The 27,958-nt window shown below is 39.5% G+C and overlaps 1 protein-coding gene across 1 annotated transcript; it reads left to right on the top strand.

The window, feature by feature from the left end:
• The first annotated feature begins 90 nt into the window (after nt 1-90).
• ACADSB (acyl-CoA dehydrogenase short/branched chain) lies at nt 91-27,958 on the top strand. Its single transcript, XM_019714935.2, has 11 exons — nt 91-249; nt 12,775-12,934; nt 13,136-13,236; nt 15,705-15,911; nt 16,437-16,607; nt 17,332-17,457; nt 18,663-18,755; nt 21,200-21,289; nt 24,822-24,959; nt 25,652-25,751; nt 26,464-27,958. The coding sequence occupies exons 1-11, from the start codon at nt 208-210 to the stop codon at nt 26,532-26,534; spliced, it is 1,299 nt and encodes a 432-aa protein (XP_019570494.2). The 5' UTR covers nt 91-207; the 3' UTR covers nt 26,535-27,958.

The following is a 27,958-nucleotide window of genomic DNA, read 5'->3' as shown; positions in this document are numbered from 1 at the left end:
GCGAAAGCGGAGAGGGGGGGATAATGTCTCTTTTGGGGTGCCGTAGGCACGAGGGGCGGGATCAAAGAGCTATAAGGTGGAGCCTATTGGGGGGCGGGGCGGTGTGGGCGGGGCCTTGGCTCCCTTCGCCTCCGGCTACTGTCTTGCGACACTGTGACTGAGGAGCGATTTCGAGCAATCAGCGACGCCTCCGGGTCTGTGGCTGCGATGGAGGGAGCTGCGGTACGACTACTGCGCGGCCGCGCGCTGGTGAGTACGCTGGTGGCGAGCGTCCGGCAAGTCTGGGACGACCTTCACCCCAGCGGCGGAGTCTTTTCCTAACGGGACTGGGGCCCCCGCCCCGCATCCCGGGCCCGAGCCTCATTCCCTCCGCCGGGTCCGTCTCTGACCCTTCACGGCGGGCTGACACACGACCCCGACCTCCCTCCAAGCCTCCGGCCGAGCCGGCCTCGGCATCGGTTAGGGTTGGGAGTGGCAGCTGGTGAGAAGGGTCCCGGGGGCTGGCCTGGAAGCTTCTGCGGCGGAGCAAACGCTTTGCACGGGCTCGGAGAGCTACAGCTGCCGCGCGTCCTCTGCTGACCCTTGAGCCCGGGAAGCCACCGAGTCTCGGATCTTTGGAGGCATTTTGCAGAAATGTCACCTCTCGGATGCTACCTTTCCCCCATGATTATATTTCGCACACACCCCACCTAAAAAACGGTTGTTAAAATAATAGGCATAGTCTCATTCCTAGCAGAGTGTTTCCCTGTCCTCCCTTCTGCGGCCCTGCTCCCAAATTAGGAAGGAACCTCGGAGTTGGTGGGACTTAACGGCCAGAAAGAGGTTTCCCTCTGGCCCCCATCTCTTGGCTGGGGCCTGAGTGTCTATCTTGGATGAGCTCATCACGGCACAGGGGACCCCATTCCCGCTTCCTCGAGCTTGAGCTGAAACCCGCTCGGGAGTATCCACCTGTTGTACCTAATTCTGCTCTCTGGACCTACACAAACTGTTGCATCTTCAACAGTTCTTGTGTCTGGGTTCTCTTTACGTTAAACGTTCCTAGTCTCTTCAGTCCTTTGCCCTGTGGCGTGCTTTCCAGAACCCCACTCATTGGGAGACGGTCCCGTTTGTAGTACACTTCTTTGGGAATTTTCTCACTGCTGGCTGTTTACATTTTATGTCGTGTTCATTTGCTTTAAGGAGTGAAAGATTCTTTGACTCTGCTACAGTTTTATGCCCAGAGGCAGGACTCTTTATTTAATTAGAGATAATGAAAGGTACTTGTTTTACAGACTTGAGGTAGTAAAAATTAATCAAACCACATTACCATATTGTCGCAAAGATATGTTTTTATGGTTTCTATTTAATACTATTTCATAATTGTTGTTTAATAGTTTAGCAAAGAAAATTGCTTGGGCTTCACAATTTAACTCTTTTTGTTTTAGAGCCAACATTTATTGACCATATGCTATGTGCCAGGCATGTTCTTGGTGCTCTACTTGCATCATTGAATTCTCACAACCATCCTAAAAAGTAGTTTAATCTTTCAGATGCAGAACCAAGTAAGATTTTAAGTGACTTGCTCAGTCACTCAGCCAGAAAGTGACGGGAGCTGGTATTGTAACTCTGGTCTCCTTCTAAACTTAACCTTCCAGCACTACTGCCTCCTCCCCTTCCTTAGAGATATCAGACACCTATTTGGTTTGGATTTGTTGGTTTTCTTGTGGCTTATCGTCCGTCATAGGTTTTAAAGGTTATTTACGTAAGTTAGCCAGTGTAACTGATGGGATGTGGACTGCAGCACAGTTGTGAAGAATGTGGGTAGGTTGATTGCTCGGCTTTGAACCCAGGCCCTGTCACTTCCTAGTAGTATAATCTTGGGCAGGTTACTTAACCTCTTTGGGTCTTAGTCTCCTGACCTGTAAAATTGGAAAAATAATAGTACCTATGCCTGTAGAGTTGTTGTAAAGGTCAGATAAATTCATATGTAGGTGTGAGGCACTTAAAATAGTGCCCAGTATAGAGTCGGCTATCAGTAAATATTAGCTCTTATTACTGCCACGCATGAGGCGTTGGGTGCTGTGGCAGACGGAAGCAAGACCCTAAACACTTGCCTCTAAGAAGTTACCTTTTGGTGGAGAGGTGAGAACTATATCCAGCCAACCTCATATCATTTAGGTGTGGTACAGACTAGGGGTCCACAGTCTGCCTGTGGCTTCAGAGGAGGAGAAATGACTAGGACCATTAGGGGAGAGAGAGGTTCTCTGTGGAAGCTGGGTTTCGATTTTAGGATGGGGAAAGGAGTAGGGAGAATACTAAAGGAAAGGGGCATGGGGCCATTTGAAGACATTTTGGAGTTTATCCTTTGGGTTATGGAGAGCCATGGAAGGTTTTGAGCCTTGCCGATAGATCAGCATGGCTATGGTTTAGTTAGATTGTTATTGTAGCAAGTGGCAAGGAGGGAAGGGAAATTCAAGGCAAGGCTAATTTTGGTCCCTATCCAAAGATAAACGGAGAAGCAGCATTTAGTGAGAATTTACTGTGGACCGGGGCAGCATTTTCCATCCACTTACCCTATTTACACTTTCTGTGAACGCTCTGAAGCAGCCGTTAGTGACTTCATTTCCCAGATCAGGAACTGGGAGGCAGTATGCACGGCCCTCTCGTCACACAAAAATCAGGTTGCAACACACCCTCAGCTCACACCTGCCTCCTGAGAAGATCTTTCTCCTACAGAGAGAGTATAACCATCCTATTCGTTTTGTTTGACCAGCACAGAATTGACCTAGTCAGTCAGTGGTTCCAAAGCATTTTAGGCAGCTTGATATTTTTCAAGAGGTCATTCTTGAAAAATACTTTTCAGGTGATTTTCTATTCATTAATCCTGTACTGGACTGCTACGTAGTTGCTATACCTCCCAAACTGCATCTGTAAATCTTGCTGTTTAGCTTTCTGCTATTCAACAAAGTCAGCAATACTTTACTTGGACATGTTTGGCATCTGGGTAGGGAGAGCTTGGAGGTAAATACCGTGTTTCCCCGAAAATAAGCTGGAAAATCATCTCAAATGCATCTTTTGGAACAAAAATTAATATAAGACCTGGTTTTATTTTACTATAATATAAGACTGGGTATAATATAATATAATACAATGCTGGGTCTTATATTAATTTTTGCTCCAAAAGACGAATTAGAGTTGATTGTCCAGCTAGGTCTTATTTTTGGGGAAACACAATAGAAACTGTTCATGTGTGATAAAAACAGACTCTGGAGTTGGGTCACGTGAGTTTGAATTTTGCTACATCCAGTTTCTTGACTGTAGAATTTGATCTACACGATTCCAATGGGAGCTATTTCCAGTCTGAGGTGCTGTTTGCCAAGATAAAATGGTCTGTAGCTTGCAGAAGGAACCTGAAATCACAGATACCACTTACACCATTTTAAAAGTTCACCTGTAGTGTAACAAGGCTCTCAACTAGGGTAATGCCACTGATGCTTCGGAAGGAAGACTCATTAGTGAAGGAAGACTTGAGAAGATTCAGTGATTATCTTAAAATGGAGGAATTAGATGGACTGCACATTTTCTAAATGGAGTGGTTTAGTGATGGGCAGAGATCCGGACACTTGGAAGAAAACTAGTTTAGGGGGAACAGATAAATTCTGTGTTAGATTTTAAACTTTACAGAGTGTCAGTAAAACTTAACAACTGGAAGTTTTAATACGCACATTATATGTATATATTAGAGATGTAGTAGGTAAAACCACAAATGGGTGTGGGACATCCAAGGGAAAGAAAGGAGAGTACAAGTGGGAGCCTTTGGAGTACATTACAGACAGTTCTGAGTGAATGATGGAAAAGCAACGCAGGAGAATGAACGTAGGATGTCAGTTACAGTTGGCCACGTAGTTGGCAATGTTTGTCTATACAGATGTGAGTGGTCTTTCTATAAAACTCCCCCCAGAGGGCACCTATGGTAGCCTCATTGCCCAGAAGTCAGATAGGGGAAGCCCCAAGAAGACTTTTCTTCATCTGTTGAATCTCTGTTGTCCTCAGCTTAAAATAATCGTTATGCCCACCTGGTCGTTCCAAGTGGGTCCCCACACCTTAGTAGGGCTATACCATAAGTGCTTAACCATTCACCCATTCAAAGACATCTAGCCTTCCAGTTTTTGACCATTATGAACAAAGTTACTGTGAACATTTTCATTGTTGGATCTTGTTTGAACTTGTTTTTATATCTCTAGGATTAATATCTCTAAAGGAGTAAAATTCTTGGGTCATATGCTAATTGCATGTTTATAAGAAATGGCTAAACTATCTCTCTGCAATCCTACCAGCAATGTATGAGAGATCCAGTCTCTCCTCATGCTTGCCAGCAGTTCCCACTGTCATTCGTTTTTTGTTTTAGCCGTTCTGCTGACACATGTGCGATTATATCTCACTGTGTTGACTTACTTTTAAAACATTCTTTAATTTCCAGCGAGATTGGAAAATGAGATATCCTGGTTATTTGAGTTAAAAAAAACCCTTCTTTTAAATATTATTCACATTTAATTGTATCATAAAATATTATTTTACCTTTCCTTGATCCATAAAGTTGAATCAGTGCAAGGGGACATTAAAAATACCATCAAAATGTGCTTACCAAGGGTGAGCACTCTAAGTAGTTATCTAGCGTAGACGTTATATGATCTTTGTGGACTTGTAAGTCAAAAAGGACTGAGAAAAAGATTAAATTTGTTCATGCATCTATTGTCTTTAGCCTATATAAAAAAGCACATTAAATGTAAAAATCAAATGTATAAAATACTAAAAACAAATCCCTTTATTATCTTAGAGTCAGGAAGGTCATTCTAATTAAAAGCTGGATGTCACCACCAAGGATTATTTTTGACAACTGTCGACGTAAGAAACGTTCAAACAACATAACAAATCAAAAACTCTGTATTACAAAACAAAACTGTAAGCAAAGTCAAGGAACAAATGACAAACTCCTGTCATCAAAGAGCTAATTTCCTTAATTTCATGGAGCTCCAATAAGGAAAAAAGAGAAATTGAATAGGAAAATGGGCAAAGGATGTGAATTAACAATAAACAGAAAAGGAAATACAGTGGTTCTTAAACATAAGAAAAAGGGCTCGAACTCTTAGGAGCTACAAATACTTAGTGATACAACTTTTCACCTATCAGACGGATGCAGAAATCCAGAAATTGGCCAGCAAGTTGTTTTGGCAAGGCTATAGGGAATGTTAAACACCAAAAAATTTAACTTCCACGGCTGAAGTCTTTTTTTGAAAGTAAGGTTTCCTTGAGTCAAAATGCTAGCCAAAAATAAGACAGGTCTTGGAGCATGGAGTCTAGACTAGCAGCATGACGAGGTAGGAAACACAACATGTCTGTCCTCCTGAAGCCTGCAAGTGTTTTATACATCAATAGGAGGAGGAAAGAAGTAGTCTGAAAGGATTTACGTGAGCTATAGGCAAAGGCATGGGAGCCTGGGCTAGCTCTGGAGTAGGCACAGAGTCCACATAAAGAAATGTCCGCTCTTGTGCACTGGCTGGGGCTGCAGCCCAGAAAGCTCACATGTAAGCAAGCGGAGGCTCCTGGAGTTCGGTGGTGCCTGGCTAAAATAACCTGTGAAAATAGGTTGTTTCCAGGAAATAACCACCTGGAAATTAATCTGAAGTTCCAATCGACAATGGAAGGAATGTGAGCAGTCATGTTAGCTGGCCAACAGCCAGCCATTAACAGACTAACAATTCTGTCTCTTTCACTCTACAGCTGGTGTAATTTAATTTACCCTGTTTCCCCAAAAATAAGACCTAGCCGGACCATCAGCTCTAATGCGTCTTTTGGAGCAAAAATTAATATAAGACCTGGTATTACATTATATTAGATTACATTATATTACATTATACCTATTATTATTATATTATATTATATTATATTATATTATATTATATTATATTATATTATATTATATTACATTGTATTATATTATATTACATTATACCCGGTCTTATATTAAAATAAGACCAGGTCTTATATTAATTTTTGCTCCAAAAGACGCATTAGAACTGATTGTCTGGCTAGGTCTTATTTTCGGGGAAACATGGTAGAACATCTTGGAATTTTCTGCTTGTCTGGAAACAGGCACCCTTAAACATTTGGTAGTGGCGTTTAACTGCTGCAAAGGACAAGTTGGGAAATTTTATGAGAATTTTTCATTCATTTTGCCGTTTGATATAGAATTCCTGCTTCCAGTTTGTGCTACAGACAGTCACAGATGTGAAATAATGTAGGTCAAAAGTTATTCATTGCAGCATTAGGTTTTTCATTTTGTCAACCTAACAATAAAAGGCCAAAGTGAGAGGCAACAAGCATTTGAGACCCAAAAGAATAGCTATTCAAGAAGTGCTGATTCAGACTGAAGCCCTTATTTAGTCTGGATTAGGAGGTGAAGACAAAGAATTTTTTAGAGAAAGGGAAGGGAAACAATTACATGTATAGAAGGGAGGCATTTCTATGGGTGTTAACAAGCTAGGGAAGGAATTTTTATAGGTGCAAATAAGCTAATAGTGATGCTAATTCTAAAGAATGTCTTTAATTTTCAGTTAAGTACATAGTCATATGTCTGCTTCCCTGTTGGCTTTGTAAACAGGTGTGTGGGATCCAGTGCTACGTTAGGCCCAGTTCAAACATTTTGCCCAGTTTAAACATTACAGTCAGTCAGAAATGCAGGTGACAGCCTGGCATCTGGAGTGGGGGCGGTCTTGTGGGACTGAGCCCATCACCTGTGGGATCTGACGGCTCTCTCCTGGTAGACAGTGTAGGAATTAGCTGAGTTGTCGGACTCTCCGCTGGTGTCAGAGTGGCTTGTTGCTGTGGGGGAAAGCCACACATTGGGGTGGGTCGGAGAATCATTACAAATGAATCAACCACATTGAAAGGAGTGGGAACAGTGTTTTGACTGGTGAAGGGGAGCAACGTTTACCACCCCAAGATATGTCTCTTTGGCATAAGTATTATTTTAGGCTGGTTAATTTTAAGAAACAGCACACCTGGGAGAAGCTCTAAAGACCAAGTAGAAGTTACACTTAGTAAAGGACATTTACATTTGTGGGGGAAATCTCCATTTGTAAGGGTGTCTCCCTCACTGTACCAGGTCTGCCTTCACTATCGGTGGACTTAAACCTGCATTACCTGACCCTTGTTTACTGTGCTTTTTCTGTGACTGTCCCATCACTGACTGTCCACCCCAACATCTTCCTTTTGGTGTTTAAGATGAGGCGAGTGTTCCTGGGTCTCTCCTGTGTATACATGTTATTAAATTTTAATTTGTTTTTCTCCTGATAATTTCTCTCATGTCCATTTGATTGTTACACCAGCCAGAAGAACTTAAAAGATAAAAGGAAAATTCTTTTTCCGCCCCAACACTAGATGCTGTAAGGCTAAAGACGGAAGGAACTGTCCACAATCACTGTACTCTAACTGGTAAATTTGTTTCTCATAGGAGTATGTGTTAGCAGTTCTGAAACTATTTTATCTGTGTATTAGGTGTGAATAAGTACATTCATCCTAGATCTTGAGAGCCAGGTTTCTCACTGTCAGAAGGACATTAGCAATAAAAAAAGGGGAAGGCTAGGGTGACCCTCTTGAGCTCGGTCGTGCTGGAATGGAATCAAAGCCACACACACGCACACGCAGGAAAGAGGCAGGAGGCACATTTGGTGGGAGCCAGAAATTATGCATTTAAGGTGAAGCATTCTTGTGTTACATCGAAACATTTCCTTTGGAAAAGTCTAGGTGGGTCTTTCTTCACAGGTTAGCACAACTTCTCTCACGTGTCTTCTTTTGCCTTTCATACATTGTAGAAGCTTCTAGATTTGAAGCACTTTAAGAATGTTTGGAACCATACTTCATTATGCTAGAACACAAAGGAGAAGGGTTATGACTAACATAATGGCTAAACTTAATGAGCTGAGCAAAAGATTTACCAGAATATTCTGCAGTCATGAGAGCTTAACCTTTTTTGTGCCATTGGTGAAAGGAATACAGCAGTGTAGTCAAGTTTATAGACCTTTACTCAAAATGTTTTACAATGTATAAATATATAGGATAACCAAGGAAATATAATAAGAGCAATAAAAATATTTTTAATTGTAATATAATAATATGTGCTTAAATAAGATCTGGCAGCAGTAGTAATGAGCAATGACAGTATTTCAAGATATTTGCACTAACTGTTATGTGATATTAAAATATCTCATTTCTTTTGGTGACAGAGTCACAGATAACTCCTTACAGTACTGTGACTTGTTGCCTACATTCATAATTGAAGGAAATGCTATATTTCAGTTAGAGGTTAGTGAACTAAAGATGTCATTTTAACCCCATCCAAGTTCATGGACTTTTGTTCTGTCCACAGGGGTCGGCAGACCCAGGTTTGATCATCAGTGCTTGTAAGTGTAGCAGAACCCTGGTTGGTTGAGTAGGAAACAGATCAGACTCAAACTCTGAAAAGGACTGAGAAACAACGGCTTGAATGGGGCGGGGGGTGGGGGGAGCGAGGAGGCGGAAGAAAGGGGGGAAAATACTTGGCAAGGCATAAATAACCATTATTCCGTTCAAGTAGCAATTGCTGCTCTATACAAAAAAAAAAAAAAAAAATGTGATGCTGTGGTGCCATGGGTTGTAACTGGGAAATCGTTGTGATGGAGTGGACACCACAGCCGCAGAGGCTGCGGTCACACTGTAGGACAGGGGACAGTCGAACATCATCATGGAAACCTCAGGCTGTGTGGTTAAAGGTGAGGAAACAAAACATTTCCTTTATCAAAGACTGTCATATTAAAGGGAAAGTTTTCTTCTGCCCAAACGTATAGGGAATACCTTTCCGTGCTTTTGTTAAAAATGGATTCCATTTACTTAGCATATAGCCACTTTATTTTATGATAACCATTTTCAATAACCTCACCTTCCACAGCTGGGTCAGTTAATTCGGACAAAGAATACATACTGTTCTTGCCTGGAACCATCGGCCCAAGCCCTTCCAAAGCCTGGCAACATGCCTGTCATCGTCACTGTGATGTAACTTAGTTACTTCTCTACCTCATCTGCTGATGCAGGCGAAACAGACAGAAAGCAACATGATCCCATATGTCTCCTACCAGGGCTGAGATGAGGGAGAAATTCTCTTAACCCTAAGCTAACCATCACCCCACATGCACTCTCTCATGTGAGGGAACAAAAGAACAAAAAGCTAACAGACAAAAGCTAACCATCACCTCACATGCAGTCTCTCATACGAGAAAACAAAAAGCAAACCAAAAGCTAACATCAGCCAATGAAGGCAAATTTTTCTAATATTTTTCCCATAGCTAATTTCATGAGCATTTTGCGGCAAAGACTAGTCGGCTTATTCATTCATTCAGATACATATTGAGGGACCCTTCTAAGACGCCACCACCAGCAGTTGAGCAGAATTGCACCCCACACTTACCTCTCTCCCTTCTCCATAGTTCCCTTCCGTCTCCCCAGTTCTTCCTTTGGGCGTACTGCTGCAGCTCACTCTCTTTTTGCAACACTCCTTTCCCCCCTGAGCCCCTTTGCACTTCCATCTCTCACCTCTCTTCTCCTTATCCTTCTTTTTAATTCTTCCCATCTGTTTCATCAGGAAGAAGACAATACCTCATGTATCCCCCTCCCCTTCTTTCAAGTCCAAAGTTTTCATGTCCCAACTCTGGCTTTTCACGAGAAAAACAAAATGTTCCATGCAACTTTGTCCTAAACTATCTGTCTCCTAATTCTCAAAACAAAACAAAATTAAGTAGAAAAATTGAGACATACACATTTTTCTTCTGTCTGGCCAATGTTTTTTTTTTTCCCCAGTTAAATCCAGAGCAGAGCAGAATACGCGTTCTCCTAGGCACATAATTACAAAGGTTTATGTATGTGTAGGAAAGATTAACAATGGTTTCAAACATGGTAACTCATGTCTTTTTTCTACTTACATCAGTAAGCTTTTTGGTGTAGAATCAAAATTATCGTTAAGAAAATATATTGCTATGATGAATACATTTGCTTTTTAATCCTGAAAAACTTGGCCTTGATTCTTAACAGCCTGTTCCAGGATCTGTATGTTGTCTACCTGTCTGTAAGTTTCGGAGAAACTGGCAACCTTTTTGTTCCTCTTTGTACATAATACATGCTCTCGGGCATTTGGCACATGCTCGGTACATTCTCTTTTAATTTTTGTTGCATAAAAGGAAAGCACTAATTTTCTTTAAACAGCTTTATTCAGGAATAATTTACATACCATAAAATTCCGTTTTTCTTAAGTATATACAGTAATGATTTTCAGTAAATTTACAGAGTTGTGCAGCTATCACCACAATCCAATTTTGCAACATTTGCATCACCCCCAAAAGGTCACTGTGTCCTTTTGTAATCACTCCTTGTTCTCAGCAACAGCCACAGGGAACCATTACTCTACTTTCTGCCTCTGTGGATTTTCCTGTCCTGGTAAATTCATATAAAAAGAACCATATATATGTAATCTTTTGTGTCTGGCGTGGCAAGTTTTTAAGTTCAGGAAATGACTAATTCCTTATTTGTTTCCCTTGTACTAATATTCTGCAAAATAAAATTAGAAAGGAATAACAAGCATTTAAAATTGGATAGTCTCTTTTTTCAATAAAATTGTAGCAAATCCACTGCTGAGTAGAATTGTCAAGTTCAAAGATTTGAGACACTGCAATAGGGAGACACATTCATGGCAAGGAAAGCTAGCCTTGCAGTTTGACTAGGTAACTATTACGACTGCTGCTGTTAGGGCCAGCACTGCGGAACTCTCAGCACTGCTGAACTCTCAGCGGTCAAAGTAGGAAAGCAAAGTTTTATTGAAGGTTGGGCAGAGAGAACGCCCATTTCAGTGTCTAAGGAAGACAGCTGTTGTGGGTTTTTGTTTGAAAGAGAAATACTGGCAAAAAGGAGTTTGCCAGGGCAGAGTCTGATAGGAACAGGTTGCTGTTTAGCTGGGGTGTTAATATTTTTCTCTGCAGGATGCAGGGGCTAGTCATCTTACAGTTGTTTCTAGTTGCAGATGGCCCCTTCTGAGAACTGTTGTTGCAGTTGGCTTCCTCTGAAAATTGTCCTGGTGTTTGTCAGCCCGCAGGTGTAGTGTTAGCCAGGGACTCAGACCTAGTCCTGTTAGCTCCCAGACTTGTTCTCGTGAACTCTTTCTGACTCATCAGTCCTCACCGTTTACTGAGCGCTTTCCATATGGTACATACTATGCTTAACCCTTTATGTGGATTCTCTTATTAATTCTCACAAAACTCCACATTTTACAGGGAAGGAAACTAAGACTGAGAGATTTTAATGGAGGTTAAAAATCACTTGCCCAACATCACATAGTTGTTTAATACCAGACCTAGGGTTTCAAACTAGTTCTTTCAGACTCCAGAGCCTATTTTCTTAACCCTTATGCTGTGCTGTCTTACTAATGAGAAACCGAAAAAAACAAAACTAGCTATGGATTTAAAATGAGTTCCAACTAGAAAACTCTGTTACCTCAAAGGTAAAAGTTAATTTGGAGAACGTTTATTTAGAACAGCTCATTGCTGGATAAAGGAGATATGTGTTAGCAAGCCAATTTTGTTTTTGTTCACAAGACAGTAAATTTTAAAATGTGCCAGGTTATCTCTGCTCAGGAAGCATTAGATAAGAAGCTTAGAGATGGTGGCACAAGGTAGGGATCCGGGGAAGGAAGCATAGCGTAGATTGTTGGGCCAACCACCAAAGCTTGCCAGTCAAGAAGATTGGGGTTCAGGGCAGGTCCACTGAATGGAGCTGCCATCTCCCATGTCATCTCAGCATCCTAACAGCATGGTCTGGTGACGGTCGGCACAGCGCAGATGCAGTAGAGACTGGAATCCCAACTCCTTATTGCAACATCACTAACTCCTTTGCATAAACAAGTAACAACCTGTAGGTCTTTTCAGCGAACCTACACATTACGGACATTTTGGAAAATAAAGTAGGAAAAGAGAAAAGTGAAATTTAACATTTTGGTGTTTTTCCTTCCAGGCTCCCCACCCCAATGTTTTCACTAATTTTGAAATGGCCATGTACTCCATTGAGTACATGGACAATAGTGCCAATGGTTGATCACTATACTGTTACCAATTTTTCAGTATTAGAAATTGAGCATGTCTTTGTGCATAAAGCTTTTTCCCAGTGTCCCTTTATTTCCTTAGGATAGATTCCCAGAGATAAGCTTATTGAATTAAGGAATATGAAACTTGTTGAGGCTCTTACTACATATTGACAAAATGGTTTCCAGAAATGTGCCCACTTACACTGCCACCAGCAAGGATTAATGTGCCTGTTTTACCCTCTTGCCAGCACAGAGTATTATCATCTGGCGAACTATTTGCTAATTTGATAATGAAAAACATAGCACTGTGTTTTAGTTTGCATTTCTTTGATTTCTAGCAAAGTTGAACATCTTTCCATGTTAAGCAGTTGTATTTCCTTTTTAGTGGATTGTCAGCGTCCTTTGCTCTTACCTACTAGGGTCTGATAAATTTGTACAAGCTCATTATATATTAAAGATATTAACCTGTTGTGCGTTGTAAAAATAAAATAAAATGTGCCATGTTAAGTTCCCTTACTTTGGTGACACAACATACAAGAATGTGTTATAATAATGGTTTATATTACCAAACAAATGATGTCCTGACACTTTTATTACCTTATGTGTGTTCCTATTCAATGGGACTGTTCCTGTAGCTAAGAAGAAACTTCCCAACTTGCCTGTCTTCTTGGAAAACTCCTCCTCGCGTCCTACACTCTTCCCAGTCAGAAGCTCTACTCAGTATAACAAACGATGGGCTACCCTGCGCCCCCCTGCAGACATTTACAGATGAGGAGATGATGATAAAGGGCACAGGTGAGGAATCCCTTTCACCTTGTTATTTCTGTGAGTGGGAGTGGGGTCTGAATATGAAATTACATGGCCTGTGACACGATTGGCAGGTCTGTTCATCTGCATTTGTGAATGGAATTTTTAAAAATGTTTTTGAAAAAAATTGATGCATGTCATACTAATAGAATAAAGACTTACCAGTATTTTTATTTTTTTCTCCTACAGTTAAAAAATTTGCCCAGGAACAAGTTGCTCCTTTGGTTTCAACAATGGATGAAAATTCAAAAATGGAGCCATCACTAATACAAGGATTATTTCAACAGGGGGTATATAACTCATCATTCTTCCAGTTTGAAACTTGTATACTTTCCAGTGTTAAAATGTCTGCATACTTTTAAATTTAGGAACTGTAATGATAGCATAATGAACTCTTCATTTTCTAGTCAAAATTACCTGTGTTGTCTTTTAGATTGAGATCCTAGTTAAAGATTTTTTTAATTAAAATTTTAAATTAGAAATGCTGTGCTTTTCAAGTAAAAATTTAGAAGTTAGAGAGAAGGATTTTTTGTTTCTTTTTTAGACCATTGGTACTTGTCCATGGGCTATTTTGTCCCCAAGAGATTATTTGGCAGTATCTGGAGGTATTTTGGGTTGTTGCAACTGGGGGTGCTCCTGACATCCAGGGGGATAGAGGTTGGAGGTGCTGCTAAGCCTCCTGCAACGCATGGGACAGCCCCCACCACAGAGAATTATTCAGCTCAGTAATGTCGGATTATGAAAGCCTGCCTTAGTAAAACTCCAGAGTATAGCATGTATTCTACCCGAACCCCTATGAATGTGGGTAAACTTAGAGGCAAAGACTATATCTGAATTACCCAAGGCAAGTGATTTCCAACTTTTAAGTCATAGAGTCCTTTAATAGCAGCACAGTATGTAAAATAGCTACAAGTAGAACTGCTCTGTCTGTGGGCAGAGGGAGAGGTTATCAGCATGGGGGACCACCCGAGGAGAACATTTTCAAAATCAATGCACTCCTCATCATATCTCCATAGGTGTGAAGTGACACTTATTTTTTTATTTTGAATACTAATAGCTCCTATTCAGAGCCATTGGCTTAAATCTTGTCTGTTATTCAGTTTGCAAAATAGCCTTTGCCACTTCACTGGTTTTATTTATTCACTTTCTTTCTTTTTTTCTTTTTTAAGGAGGGCGCAGCTCACAGTGGCCCATGCCGGGATCAAACTGGCAACTGTGGTGTTCTTAGCATCACACTCTAACCAACTGAGATAACTGGCTGCCCCTATTTAGTCACATTTTAAAGAGACAGCTTTTTTACACCACGTATAGTAGTGATTTTTCCAACTTGCTTTCAACAGCGAAATTCTTGGGAAAGTGGGATCTTACGTGGAGCCACAGTGGGTCAGTCTACATGTGCGAGTCCATTTCTCGGGCAGGTTTCATCTTCATGGTGTGCAGAACCTCTAGGCTTCTCTGCGAAGTCTTATTGTTCCAGGGTGTCAGCATCACTCTCCCAGCAGGGGGTTCATGGCCATCGGCAGCCATTAGTTGCCTGCCAGCCCCCATCCTGCTCTTGTGTAGATGTCGCATCCTCAGGAGGGTCTGCATGGTGGCACATCCCACACCAGCTCTTCAGCTTCCCCTGACTCCCAACTCCTGCTGTCGCAGTTCTGTTGTCACTGGCCACGATAGGGGACAAAAACAGTGTTTGCAATGAAGGAGAAATTGGTGACTTTTTTAGAGAAGCGGTATCTCTGATAGCTGTTCAGGATATGGTCAGATAGTTATCATGCCCTCCTCGGTCTTCAGGCATACCTAGCCCTTCGGTCCTTCTTCATAGAACATCATTTCTGGTTCTCTCCCCATTTAAATCCTCTCTCCTTGTGGTTCTACCTTCAGACCAGCTAAGTTTCCTGTCAGCTTAAAACATAACAACTACAACTCAGACTGCAGCATGGTGGAATTCCAAAAGTGGAGAGGATAGAAAGCATTATCCTTTCATCTGTTGACAGCTTTGGGTCTTGAATTACATGTACTCATACATACATTGTCTTCCTGAAATGGAGCTACAGTGGAAGTCTCATGTTCATGACTTAGGAATAGTTACTCAACGGTCAGTTACTAGAAAGCCTGGGCCAGCATTTGGTTGTGTCCAGCAGGCACCTGGGCCTTGCCTAGTGTGGTTCCAGAAAACACCTCCAAATGTTGTCTGCCGACCGTCTGGACTTGATAAAATGGCCTGAAAGGAATGATCATTTCATTATTATCTTGGCTGAAAGAGTCAAGGTAGAGGAGCCTGACTGAAACTAGACATTCCCACGGAGGTGTAGGGTACTTGTTTCAGTTTCCTTATTACATTGAAATCAGTAGAAAGGGGGCCATTTTGAAAAACCAACCCAAACAACCACCTACAGTTTTTAAGCAGGTGTTAGCAGTAAATATCATCAGAACATATTTATATTAGATATTTTCTCATTCCATTCCATTATCCTTCAAAGCATTTTACCTCGTTTTTGTGTTTTAGATCACAAATGGAAACAAATGATAGGTGTAGTTTGTAATTTCTTCCTTTTCAAATATATATAATTTGTTATCTATATATATTTTATTACTTAAAACAGCAAAATAGTCATACCAAATTAAAATAAGATATGCATGCAAAATTTTAAAATTAAGAACTTATATAGTTACAGTTTATTTTTTAACTTGTTCTTGGAAGAAATTTTGCCATATACGAATAACTTTCTTAATCTGTGTTTCCTTGTTTTTCCTTCAGTTGATGGCTATTGACCTTGAAACAAAATATGGAGGAACAGGAGCTTCATTTTTTTCCTCTGTCCTAGTGATAGAGGAATTAGCCAAAGTTGATGCATCTGTGGCTTTGATTTGTGACATCCAGAACACAGTAATTAATGAGCTGTTTAGAAAACATGGAACAGAAGAACAAAAGGCTACCTATTTGACCAAACTAGCTACAGAAAAAGTGAGTTGAAATGAGTTGTTGAAATGGATTTGATCTTTCCTAACGTTAGGATATTTTCGGGAGGAAAATAACTGCAATATTGGCTTTACTATCCCAGACCACAATGCAGCACCATTTATTAATCAAGCAATGCTCAAGAAATTAATGCCACTAGAAAAGTATACTCTGCCTCTCATTTGCCGCTTGGAAATTTGGAGAATAATCCTGAGACAATAAAATTATTATTTTCTTGTCTCAATTATATTTTCTAACACCTTCGTTGGCAGTTTCATTTACATTGAGATGTCTTTCTACTGCAATTATTAGAACCAATTTAAGTCTTTAATTAAGTCTTTAAACCTGTCTTAGACAAATAAGGTATATTTTGGAAAATAATAGTCAGAATATCATTACTATTTTGATAGGTACAAACTTGTAAAGGTAGCTACACATCTGATTTACAAATGTTTATTTTGCCGTGAGTATTTGTTATACATGGTCTAAAAACAGTTTTTAATTTGGGATGTTTTTCCCTCTCATGTGTAGATAGGAAGTTTCTGCCTTTCAGAGGCTGGAGCAGGTAGCGATCCATTTGCTTTGAAGACCAGAGCTGATAAAAAGGGAAATTACTATGTCATCAATGGGTCAAAGATGTGGATTACCAGTGCTGAGTATGCAGACCTCTTCCTGGTGATGGCTAATGTAGATCCCACCATGGTGAGCTTGAAAACAAGATTTCTCCCCTTCTTCCCCCTCATCTTTTCTCTTTGTATCTTTTTCCTACTTCCACTTCCTTTTTAGGACTCAGTCTTAAATTGTTCATTCTCCGCAGTACTGAAAATGTTAGACAACTGACATCTTTTCATCCTCTTATTTACTAACATCCTAAAATAAATATTATTGATGTAATTATTGTACATGGAGGACCCTTTATTAATTATCTCCTAATATGTTATATAGGAAGGTAATCTTTACATTTGTAGAATTTCAAATTTTCTATTTAATAAATAATTTAGGTACCTACTTAGTACATTTAGTTTTGAGAATATTTTATTCAGTTGGAACATAGACATATAGCAAAATAAATACATTTTAGCTTTTGTCTTTAATGTAACATTTAATTGAATTGAATTTTAAAACTTTAAAGTATTTAATAAAGTTAAATAAAAAAACATGGTATTCTCATGATCATATAATACTGGAGTATAACTTAATAATTTTAACAGCCATAATCGTTTTTGGAAAAGTAAAAGAAGTGGTACAGTTCTTGATTTTGAACCTAATGTCCTCTGATCCTTTGGTTTCAGAATGCACGTGTTGCAGTTCTGTGTCCATTCATATTTACTTATAAAGTTCATTTTTAATTTTCTGTTTATTTTGAACTATTTGGAAATGGGATCTTATCAGTCCAAGTGATAACAGCATTTTAAAATCTTCTTAGGGGTATAAAGGAATCACCTGCTTCATAGTAGATCGCAATACTGAAGGCCTGCACATAGGGAAAGCAGAAAACAAAATGGGCATCAGAGCTTCTTCCACTTGCCCATTAACATTTGAAAATGTCAAGGTGGGTATCTTAGACTTCCCAGTAAAAGACTGATGTGAAATAAGCCTTGCATGGAACTGTAGACGTGTAAGAAAGGTGTCCGAACATTCCACATGCATAGGAGAGGACTCTTGAACATTGTTTTTAGGTTAGGTTGTGATTAGATGTACTTTTTACAAGAGTCTAGGCCAGGAGTAGAAACCTTTTTGCCCAGCAGCTGGCCTCAAGAGCCATCGCCGAGAAATAATCCTGTTTATACTTTATAAACTTGGTATTTGTGAACCAGACATGGCTCCAGAGAAGGAAGCGTGGTGTCTGGACCCCAAAGGCCATGAGATGGGGATGTTGCCCAGTGAGAGAGGAAAACAACCAGGGAGTGCCCCACAGTTCTAAGTTGAGTCATTGAAAATGAGGCAGAGAGTATTGCCAGAATGCTTACAGAATAGAACAGGTTGTGATGGGTTATCTACTACTAATATTAGAGCTTGAGCTTTTTGCGCATGGTTGAGTGTGTGCGCTAATGAACTATCTTTATAGATGTCATTTGAGCCTCGCTACTTCACTCCAACTGTCATCCTTCTTCCTACTTTCTCTTTTTTCTTTATTCTGCCCGTTCTCTTTTCTAAATGTTCACATCGTAAAGCTAAATGTGTTTTTTTATTGTTCCTAGTCTAGGTTTTTAAAAATTATGAATAAACATTTTAATCTGTTTCTTTTCTCCTTTCTCCTCTCTCTTGTGTACACATGCATGTACACACACAGACATATATCACTTAAGTTTTATGGGGTAATAGTTTCAACAGAAAAAAGGTTCACTACCCATGCTTTAGCAAGTATTGACATGTTTTGTGTAATTCCTAGTATGTTATCTCATACTATCGCATACAGATAAAGATTGGGGAAAATTGTGACTCATTTATGTTCTTGATGAATTGTATGAGAATTCCCTTTTTCTAGATTCATTCATTCATTCATTCATTCATTCATTCAACAAATGTGTGTGCTAGCCTCTGGAGGATGCAGTAGTGTCCGGTGTCCCTGAGACCTGTCTGGGAAACAATTTAGAGCGAGACAGAGCCGCTGCTGACAATTCCCTTGGAGCTTAAGTACTATGCTACAGTAATATCACACGACTTGGGAGTATATGTGCATTTAAAAATACAAAGTCAAAATGAATTGTGTCAAATTAAATTGAGAAATAACTACACTTTTTTTTTTTTTTTCAGGTTCCGGAAACCAATATCCTGGGACACGTTGGACATGGCTATAAGTACGCCATAGGGAGCCTTAATAAAGGTAGAATAGGAATTGCTGCACAGGTTAGTCAGATTTTAGCCGTTTAACTTGATTCTTCCATAGTGTGGGTCAGTTAAAAGGTAGAAAGAAAAAACTGCAGTAAAACCAATGTGTGTTTGGAAGCTTGTGAACACAAGATGGCACCCTTTCCTTCCATGAGGTGAAAGAATGGCTTCTATGATTTCTTTAAAATTCCAGTTTGGTCAATTACATAATGTCCTGAAAACCAAACAATGGCTTAGTGGTAACAATTTTTCTGCTTTGAGAACATTAAAGTATTACCCAATACCTGGATCGATAACTTCTAAAATATATCATAAATTAAGTATGGTATTTTTTTTAAAATCAACTTTTCAAAGCATAAAATTCATTCTGGAAGAAATTTTTTAAGTTAAGAATAAATAGTATTCTACCGTGTAGTAAAAGTCTCTAATCTATAGATAATGAAATATTTGTCGGTCCCTGTTTTGCATGTTAAAATCGGGCAATTTTTTTGTGTGTGACACTTGAAATAAAGTAGCCACAATTAAATAAGATATGTAAGATGAGAACTATTCAATTTTTTTACTAAATTTGCCTTTTATAATGCATTTTACATTTTTCTAAGTGATGTCAGTTATTTTCTAGATTAATAAAATGAATAAAGTCTTTGGTTTTGTTATAAATTGTCATTTTTATCAAATTTAGTTATTTAGTTATTTAGTTATTTAGTTATTTATTTTTAACCAGTGAGTACCCAAAATTCAAAAACTTAAGAGCTTTTAATTTTGAGGATGTTACATATATACTTAGCTATTGGATTAAATGTTATAGTATCACACTAGATATTTTTTTCACTGCTGCTAATTTGCCCACAAAATATTCTTAGACCAAAACTTAACCCACAAACCTAGATAATATGTTACTAAAGGGAATTGGCCTATTTGTTCTTTTTAAAGTTTTTCTGTAATTCAACTTCAGCTATGACATTAAAACCACAGGACTGGATCTCCTTGTTCCCCAGCATATAAATAATATAGATGTTCTGGCAGTAAAACACATAGCCTGGGCTTGAGTCTAATTATTCGAAGTTATCTTATAACCTAATTAAAAGTTAAGGTCAAATAGTGATTATTTCTTGGTTAATACCATGGGTGCCTTTTAGAGAAAGACGCGCATAGAGCAGTGAACTGAAGGCATCCATCCTCAAATCTCATAGTCGAAGAGAATTTAGTTTTTCAGTATTTATAGTGAAAACATTTTGCAGAGATGGAAAGGCCTGTTTTGATTGACAACTGATCATTTCAATTTTCATGTCAATACAGGTTATCATTAACAGACTGTACACTTTAATTATAAGAGTCCAATGACGTTATCTTATCTCATAGCCAGAAGTGCAGTGAGTCATTGCCTCACTTTGTCACTTTAGAGTTTTGTGGGGAGTGGTTTTTGTCCTTTAATTTTTAGCATAATGTTCTATTTTCCAGAAAGTTCAAAATAAAAGGCTAAAGGAAAATGTGAACAAACACTAATGAAATATTGATAGGTTTATAGGCATTTCCCCCAAAAGCTGTAACTATTAATTTTCCCCTTTTCTGAAACCTATGTAGTTTGACATAATCATGTAATGATTTAATGGCTACGTAACGTTGAAATTTAGAAACCACTTCCCTTCTTAGCTTGACTAGCTCAGTAGACTATGGAGACTGGTTCGCAGTGAGACGATTCAGCTAAAATTGTCACATCCTGATTTGTTCTTCAAATGTACAAAAACACGTTGTTACCAGATGCTCTCTGAGTTGTTCTCAACTCTAGCTCTGTATTAAATCATCTAAGAAGTTTCTAAAATGCTGGTGCTCAGGCCACACTCACCTTCTTCACTCCCAAGGTTTGGATTCAGTTGTTAGACCCCCTACATGGGTATTTTTCTATGAAATTACCCCCAAAGGGTTCTAATTGCAAGCTGGATTGAGAAGCACTGCTCTTTCATATTCTAATGCCCTTTCCACGGAAGCTGTTATTAATCCTGACCATATACAAAATGGACAGGGAGATAGAAGGTTAAGAAGTGACCTTCCACATTTGACTTCCAGAGGGACTAGGGGGAGCTACTCGACAACCTTTGAAGCCAGATCTGAGCACAGTTTCTGTGGCTCACTTTGTGCCTGGAAAATCAGAGCTTAAAGGAGGGGTTTCCTAAAAAGTAAGCTGGTTATGTGAGTACAGCCTTGCCAGGGGCGTTACTTGGACGCTGGAATTAAATACACTCCTTTTCATATGAAATCACCAAATTTCCTCCCAATGAATTGGAAGCTGAGTTCTACAAATGCCGTGGGTGAAGGTTACTTCCACCTCCCTACCTTGGGATCTCTAATTCTTCCCCACCCCAACTATTCAATTTGCCTGTAAAAGGAATTTATAACTTGAATAATTAAAAGTATAAACTTAGAACAAAATAAGAAATTCTGGTCTTTTTTTTTTTTAACAGATGCTGGGAGTGGCTCAAGGATGTTTTGACTACACTATTCCATATCTTAAAGAAAGGATACAATTTGGCAAAAGAATATTTGACTTTCAGGTATGTATTTATTAGACTCTTTCTACTGAACTGGACTTTCCCTGCTTCCTGTTGTTATAGAGCCACAAAGGAAATACCTTCGGGATTTTAAAGGGAGAGGTGTAGTGGAGGAAGGAATGGGTCTCAGGGAGGATACTTATGAATGCCTTGACCTTCTCCAAGGGCAGATCAGTAGTCCTTGAGGCCTCCCTATGGCGTGATTCAGGATATCTAGGTGAGAGCTTTCGAGCTGTCTCCTCACTGCTTTGTAAGTTCCAGGACATGGGGTCTACAGTCAGACATCCTGGGTTCAATTCCTGGTTCTGTGTTTTACTGCTCTAGGCCTTGGACAAGTTACCTCACCTCTCTAAGCCTCAACTGCCTCATCTGTAATAAAGATAATACTCCCTATCCTCCAGGGTGTAAAGTGTTTAACACATTGCCTGGGTCTAACAAGTGCTCAGTTAATGTCACGGTTGTTAGGAATCAGGCCAGAGCCACGCAGTAATCCTCAGAAGACTACACTTTCACACATCCGTCTTATGAAAGGCACAGTTGGCTGCAGAAAGTGCAAATGAGATGCTTTTAGTCAAGCACATTGGGTAACACCGGCCTGCTCCCATGGCGTGGCTTCTCAGAGCTTCCCAGGTTGTGGGGATTGATTGCTGGCAATATGCCGTCTTCCTCTCCGTGTTTCTGTCCCATCGGATCTTACAGTTTAGGGGAAGACTGGAGTCACAGCTTACCAAGTACATCACGTAGTAATCCAGAAGAGTTAACTTGTTTGCAAAATCTCCCCTTGAGTAGCTCTGTCGTGCTGCATTGTCTTCCGGTTCCATGATAATAACTAGATGTTGTACGAGCACACACAAATTGCACATGTGTAGAGATTCTAAGCTGTGGGCATGCGGTCGATTCAAGGTCTAAAAAAGACTGAACATGTCAGGCCTGGCCAGGGTCTACCACAGCTCATGCTATCATTACCCCATCTTACACATGGGGACTGAGGCACATAGAGATTGAGTTCCCAAGGTCATACAGCTAGGAAGGTATCAGAATTACAGGGGCTTTTTGTCGTGACTTTTGGTCTAATTTTCATTTTATTCTACTAGAGGGCTTTCTCAGAGCCAGAAACCACAGATTGCGCCAAAGGGGACAGAATGTGAAGACAGTTTTGAAGGAGGCTTTTGATCTCCTTTGCACACAGGAAGCAGTGTTGCCATGTATATTGGATGAGGGAGGGAAGGTGGGAAGGGAAAGGGGCCAGCGGTACTAACAGGTATAATCATGACATTTCTAAAGATGCCTAGTATGAGTACTTAAAAGAAAACTTGGAAACTTGATCATAAAAAGCAAGGTAGAGGTTTTTCCTAACTGCTTTAATCTCGTCAGAGTAGTTTGTTTTTTGCTTTGCATGCAATCTTTCCTGTAGACTGCAAGCTCCTTGACGATAGAGATCAAGCCTCTTCGTCCTTACTTCTTTTCAGTTGTTCATCCAGTGTAGATTTATTGAGTATGTTCTCCATGCCAAGCCCTGTGTTCACAAGGTTGTTAAGGAGCCAATACTTGGTGATGCTGAGTTCTCACAGGGCTGGAGACTTGCCTGTCATGGTGCCTGCCGTGTTTCCCCGAAAATAAGACCTAGCCGGACCATCAGCTCTAATGAGTCTTTTGGAGCACAAATTAATATAAGACCTGGTCTTATTTTAATATAATATAAAATCAGGTATAATATAATATAATATAATATAATATAATATAATATAATATAATATAATATAATAATACCAGGTCTTATATTAATTTTTGCTTCAAAAGACGCATTAGAGCTGATGGTCCAGCTAGGTCTTATTTTCGGGGAAACACGCTACTATGATCCTTGGAGTAGACAACATGGATGGCAACTGTCAGTTTAATTAAACTTAATGTACTTGTCAAAAATAATTGGAATCACTGCATTCCACATAACAGGTCATAGCAATTTCTAGAACAGTGATATTAAAATGGAAATGGATGAATTAACTGGAACAAAACAGAAAGGCCGGAAATAGACCCATCCATGTATGGAAACTTGATATGTGATGGAGATGGCATTGCAGTCTACTGAGTGGGGATCGTCTTTTTTTGTGGGAACAAATGAAACTGGATCCCTACCTCACACCATACACAGAAAGTAGATTTCAGATGTGTTAAAGACATGACATAAAAAGCAAAATTTTAAGTTTAGAAGAATATCTTTGTGACCTCATGATAGGAAAATATTTCATAAACAAGACACAAAAAGGGCTAATCATAAAAGCTGATAAGAATGGTGAATTTGGCTACCAAATTTGTTTTCCTCAAAAGATGCCATAGATTCAGTAAATAAGGCATACCATAAAAAAGAAGATTTTTGCTCTATACATAGGTTAGTGGGTGTTCAGTGTTGTAGTACGCTTTATAACCTACAGAGATGCAACATGGTCTTTTTTGTGCATATCATGCATTACAGAAAGAGAACACTCATCGTGTATTTGTGAGCAGTGCTGTTTCCCTCCAGTTTATTCCTCTTTTTTGTTTAGGAAAGGCGATCCCTGGGATTGTTAAGTAATTGTCTCAATGGAGGTTCCCTGACTTTGCATTCATCACACAATGTCACAGTTTAACTGTCTGTTCTCCCTATTGGGCTGTAGAAGTCATAAGACCAAGGAACTCTGACTGTAATGTTTGATGTGATGTCTCCATTTCTCGCACACTGTCTGGAATCTAGTAGGTTCTCAATAAATAATCTGGGCAGGTGGATGCATTTGGCAAGAAACTTTTTGGTGGTAATGAATATATCTATGCCATATTTCCAGGAAATTACTTATAACTATAAACTTAATATTTCTATTCTCACTCATTAATTCACTCATTTTTCCTAATCTCCCTCTAAAATTTCAGAGTGGTAGTGATTTCTTCAGGGTGCTTTTTAGTTATTTTTCTGTTCTCTATAACCCTAAAGAAACTGGTACCTGTTTGTGGGTCTTGCAGTGGAGTCAATGCAATACTATAAGAACATTGATGCTTCCAATATTTCTTCATTTGCATCTTTTAATGCCTTGAGGCTATATACAGAATCAAAATTTTGTTCTTTCAAGCAAATAAAAAACATTAAGTTGGTGCAAAAGTAATCGTGGTCTTTGCAGTTATTTTTAACCTTTTAAACCAGTTATGTTTGTACCAACCTAATATATTCAAATTTTTGTTTTGCTGGGATTGAAGCTCAATTTTGATCATAAAAAGGAGTGAAAATAATCAACAGTCAATTTTTTAAAAGTAATTTTGTGATCATTTATTTTTTTAAATCTTGACAATTATAAAGAATCATATAAACTTTGAAATTTTTTAAGAAACAACACGTGTAGTAGTATCATATTTCATCTTAGATTGCAGATTTTCAAGTATTTTTTACAAACTGAGTATGAATTTCCTGTGGGGTATCTTTGGAGTCTGTTCCATAACCAGGCAGAACTTGGAGGATAAGCTGTGATCTCGGGACTCCTAATTCCTAATTTTGACCTGAATGTTACAGGGGCTTCACCACCAAGTGTCTCAGGTGGCCACCCAGCTGGAAGCTGCACGACTGCTAACCTACAACGCTGCTAGGCTTTTAGAAGCCGGCAGGCCATTCATAAAAGAAGCATCTATGGCCAAATACTATGCATCAGAGGTAATAAATAAATAAATAAATAAGCCTTCATTTTTTCCCAGGTATTTATTAACCTTTTCACTTAGGAATGTTGGTTGAACATTTGTTTGTTTTTCAAGTAAAATAACATCAACTCTCCAGTTCCTACAATAGAAAAGCAAAAAAAAAAAAGTAAAGCATCCATAGGAAAGTGCTTTGATTCTGACGTATCAATGTTTCCGCGAGATCTTACGTGGAAACCAGGTCACCCAATTCAGGAGAGGACCCATCATAAATCCCCAGATTGGCCTCATCTGAGTGCTGGCATCACTGATAGCATCACCCCATGGTTCCAGGTTGGAGCAAAAGCAATGCCATGGGAGATAGTGTGTCCTGGAAACTCCAAGAAGAGATCGCTTATGTTTTTGACGCTTGCTGCTCACACAGATGCATTCTACATTTAACACATTAGACGTAGGCCGGAGAACTCAGCCAAATCACTGGGCTGCTGTTTCCCGGCCTCCACAGTATATCTTATTCATTCCATAGCTTCAAATATTCATTTAACTTCTTCAGCCCCAAAATTGAATCTCCTGCCTCAACCTCCCTGCTCAGTGCCAGACTAATCCAAATTCCACTTTATCTACGCACCCCACCCACTTCACTGCAAGAGTGTTTGTAATGCATAAGTGATGTGGTTTCAGTGAGTAATTTGCTGCTTGTTTTTTTGATAGGTTGCAGGACTAACAACTAGTAAGTGTATTGAGTGGATGGGAGGCGTAGGCTACACCAAAGATTACCCTGTGGAAAAATACTTCCGAGATGCAAAGATTGGTAAATAGATTTATTTTCCCAATTTGTTTTATTTTTGTTGCCTCCGTAGGTATTTGGGCTATTGTATTGGGTTGATATTTATTATTTATTTGTACCGAGTCAGATGCAATTTTAATCTCTTCAGCATTGTGTTTATTGGCTCTCCTTTTCTGTGGCTGCGTGTCTTCCCCACTGCTTCCTTCAAAAAAAATGGATTTATAGTTTTAAGAACATCAAATCACCTTTTTAAATGCCTCAACAGGTCTTTTAGTAAAACTAGAACAAAATCTACTGCCTTAATTTTTCTTTTACTAAAAGTGTTAATATTTTTTGATGTGTTTAATTCATCAAAATTCTTTGAAGCCTGAATTCTAACTTCAGAAGCTGAGTTCCTAATCAAGCCTCCTGAGCATTTCAGCACTCTGCCACCAAATAGGAAGATAGAAACACAGCAGTACTGCAAGCTGCCTGCTCCTGAATAACAGGCCAGGCTTTTGCATTGACAGGAAACCCTCACCTGTTTAACACTGATTCTGGAACAAAATCTCATTTCCAAGTGGAAAATTATCATCTCTTCGGCAGAATTACTTTGTCGGATAGTAGCACATTCAGGGGACATTGAATGTTACCAGTAACAGTTTCACAGCAAATGTAGAGGTGATGTTTGTAGAGCTATTTCTTGTATACATGCTTAAACACTCCTGATTGTTCCTTTTGCTCCCTTTCGTTTAAGGTACAATCTATGAAGGAACTTCGAATATCCAGCTGAACACCATTGCAAAGCACATCAATGCAGAATACTGACACCCACAGGAGTGGGGCCCCTCCCTGATGTCACTGATGTAAAATTTCAAACTATTGTGCCTTTGGGGGCCAGTTAAACACCACAGCACTGAAGGAATTTAAGTCCTTAGTCCTGGGTCTTGGGATAGACCTTTTCTATTTTATCTTTCCAGTCAGTTCAGCTTAAGCACAGGAAATCATTTTTAAAATTTGAGAAAAAAAATGCATCCATATTTTCTCAAACTCCTTTTCTAAAATTCTATATTATTCTAGCTTCAGGGTATATAGGGGTTTTACTCTATCAGAATTTGGAAAAATAGGGGCGGGCTTGGTGGCTCAGGTGGTTGGAGCGCCATGCTTCTAACGCCGAGGTCACCAGTTCGATTCCCACATGGGCCAGTGAGCTGCGCCCTGTACGGCTAAGATTGTGAACAGCTCTCCCTGGAGCTGGGCTGCTGTGGACTGCTGAGTGCTGCAGAGGGCTACTGTGTGCCACCATGAGCAGCCGGCAGGCAGCCAGCGTGAGTGGCCAGCATGAGCTGCTGTGAGCGGCCGACTGACGACTGGTGACCGACAGCCTCAGCCAGAGGGAGCACAAGGCTCATAATACCAGCATGGGCCAGTGAGCTGTGTCCGACACAACCAGACTGAGAAGCAACGGCTTGAACCAGAGTGGGCAGAGGGAGGTGGAAGAAGGGGGACAAAAAAAAAGAATTTGGAAAAATAAAGACATACTAATAGACATGGCTAGTTTACATTCCTATTATATCTTTATTTTGTGGCATCAGAGAAACACTTGTTATAGTTGGCAATTCTATGGGATAGATTCAATTCTAAGTTGCTAAACTGCCGTGTTTCCCCGAAAATAAGACCTAGCTGGACCATCAGCTCTAATGTGTCTTTGGAGCAAAAATTAATGTAAGACCCAGTATTATATTATAGACCAGGTCTTATATTAATGTTTGCTCCAAAAGACACATTAGCGCTGATGGTCCAGCCAGGTCTTATTTTCGGGAAAACACAGTAGGTACAAACTGAAAAAAAATTATTTTAAAAAATCAAAAAGTTTTAGTTGTAAGTACCTGAAAATGGCTGGGAAATAAGGGTGTAACTGGTCATGTAACTGAAGAAAAAATTATTCTAACAAACTAAAGCAATATAATTTGCTATGATAATTAACCTGTATAAGAGATACATTTTGTGATAGTTTCAGCAGATCTTTTATTTTTGGTTCCAATATGATTTTATTTTTTTATTAAATGTATTGGGATGACATCGGTTATATAGGATTCAAGTGTACAATTCTGTATTGCATTGTGTGTTGCATTGCAGCCAAAGTCAAATTTCTTTCCGTCACCATGTATTTGACCCCCTTTACCCTTTTCTACCTCCTCCCTCCCCTCCTTACCCTCTGGTAGCCACTAAACTGTTGTCTGTGTCTATGA

This window comes from Rhinolophus sinicus, linkage group LG07 (assembly GCF_036562045.2).
Source record: "Rhinolophus sinicus isolate RSC01 linkage group LG07, ASM3656204v1, whole genome shotgun sequence".
In the NCBI taxonomy this organism is placed as follows: Eukaryota; Metazoa; Chordata; class Mammalia; order Chiroptera; family Rhinolophidae; genus Rhinolophus; species Rhinolophus sinicus.
Note: the sequence above shows the minus strand (reverse complement) of the source record. Positions and strands in the feature narration are given on the sequence as shown.

Excerpts from the sequence above, each read along its gene's own strand:
- ACADSB (XM_019714935.2), top strand. The coding sequence starts at position 208 with ATGGAGGGAGCTGCGGTACGACTACTGCGCGGCCGCGCGCTG. Across the intron at positions 18,756-21,199 it reads GAATAGGAATTGCTGCACAG|ATGCTGGGAGTGGCTCAAGG; the intron begins GTTAGTCAGATT and ends TTTTTTTAACAG. Across the intron at positions 24,960-25,651 it reads CCAAATACTATGCATCAGAG|GTTGCAGGACTAACAACTAG; the intron begins GTAATAAATAAA and ends TTTTTTTGATAG.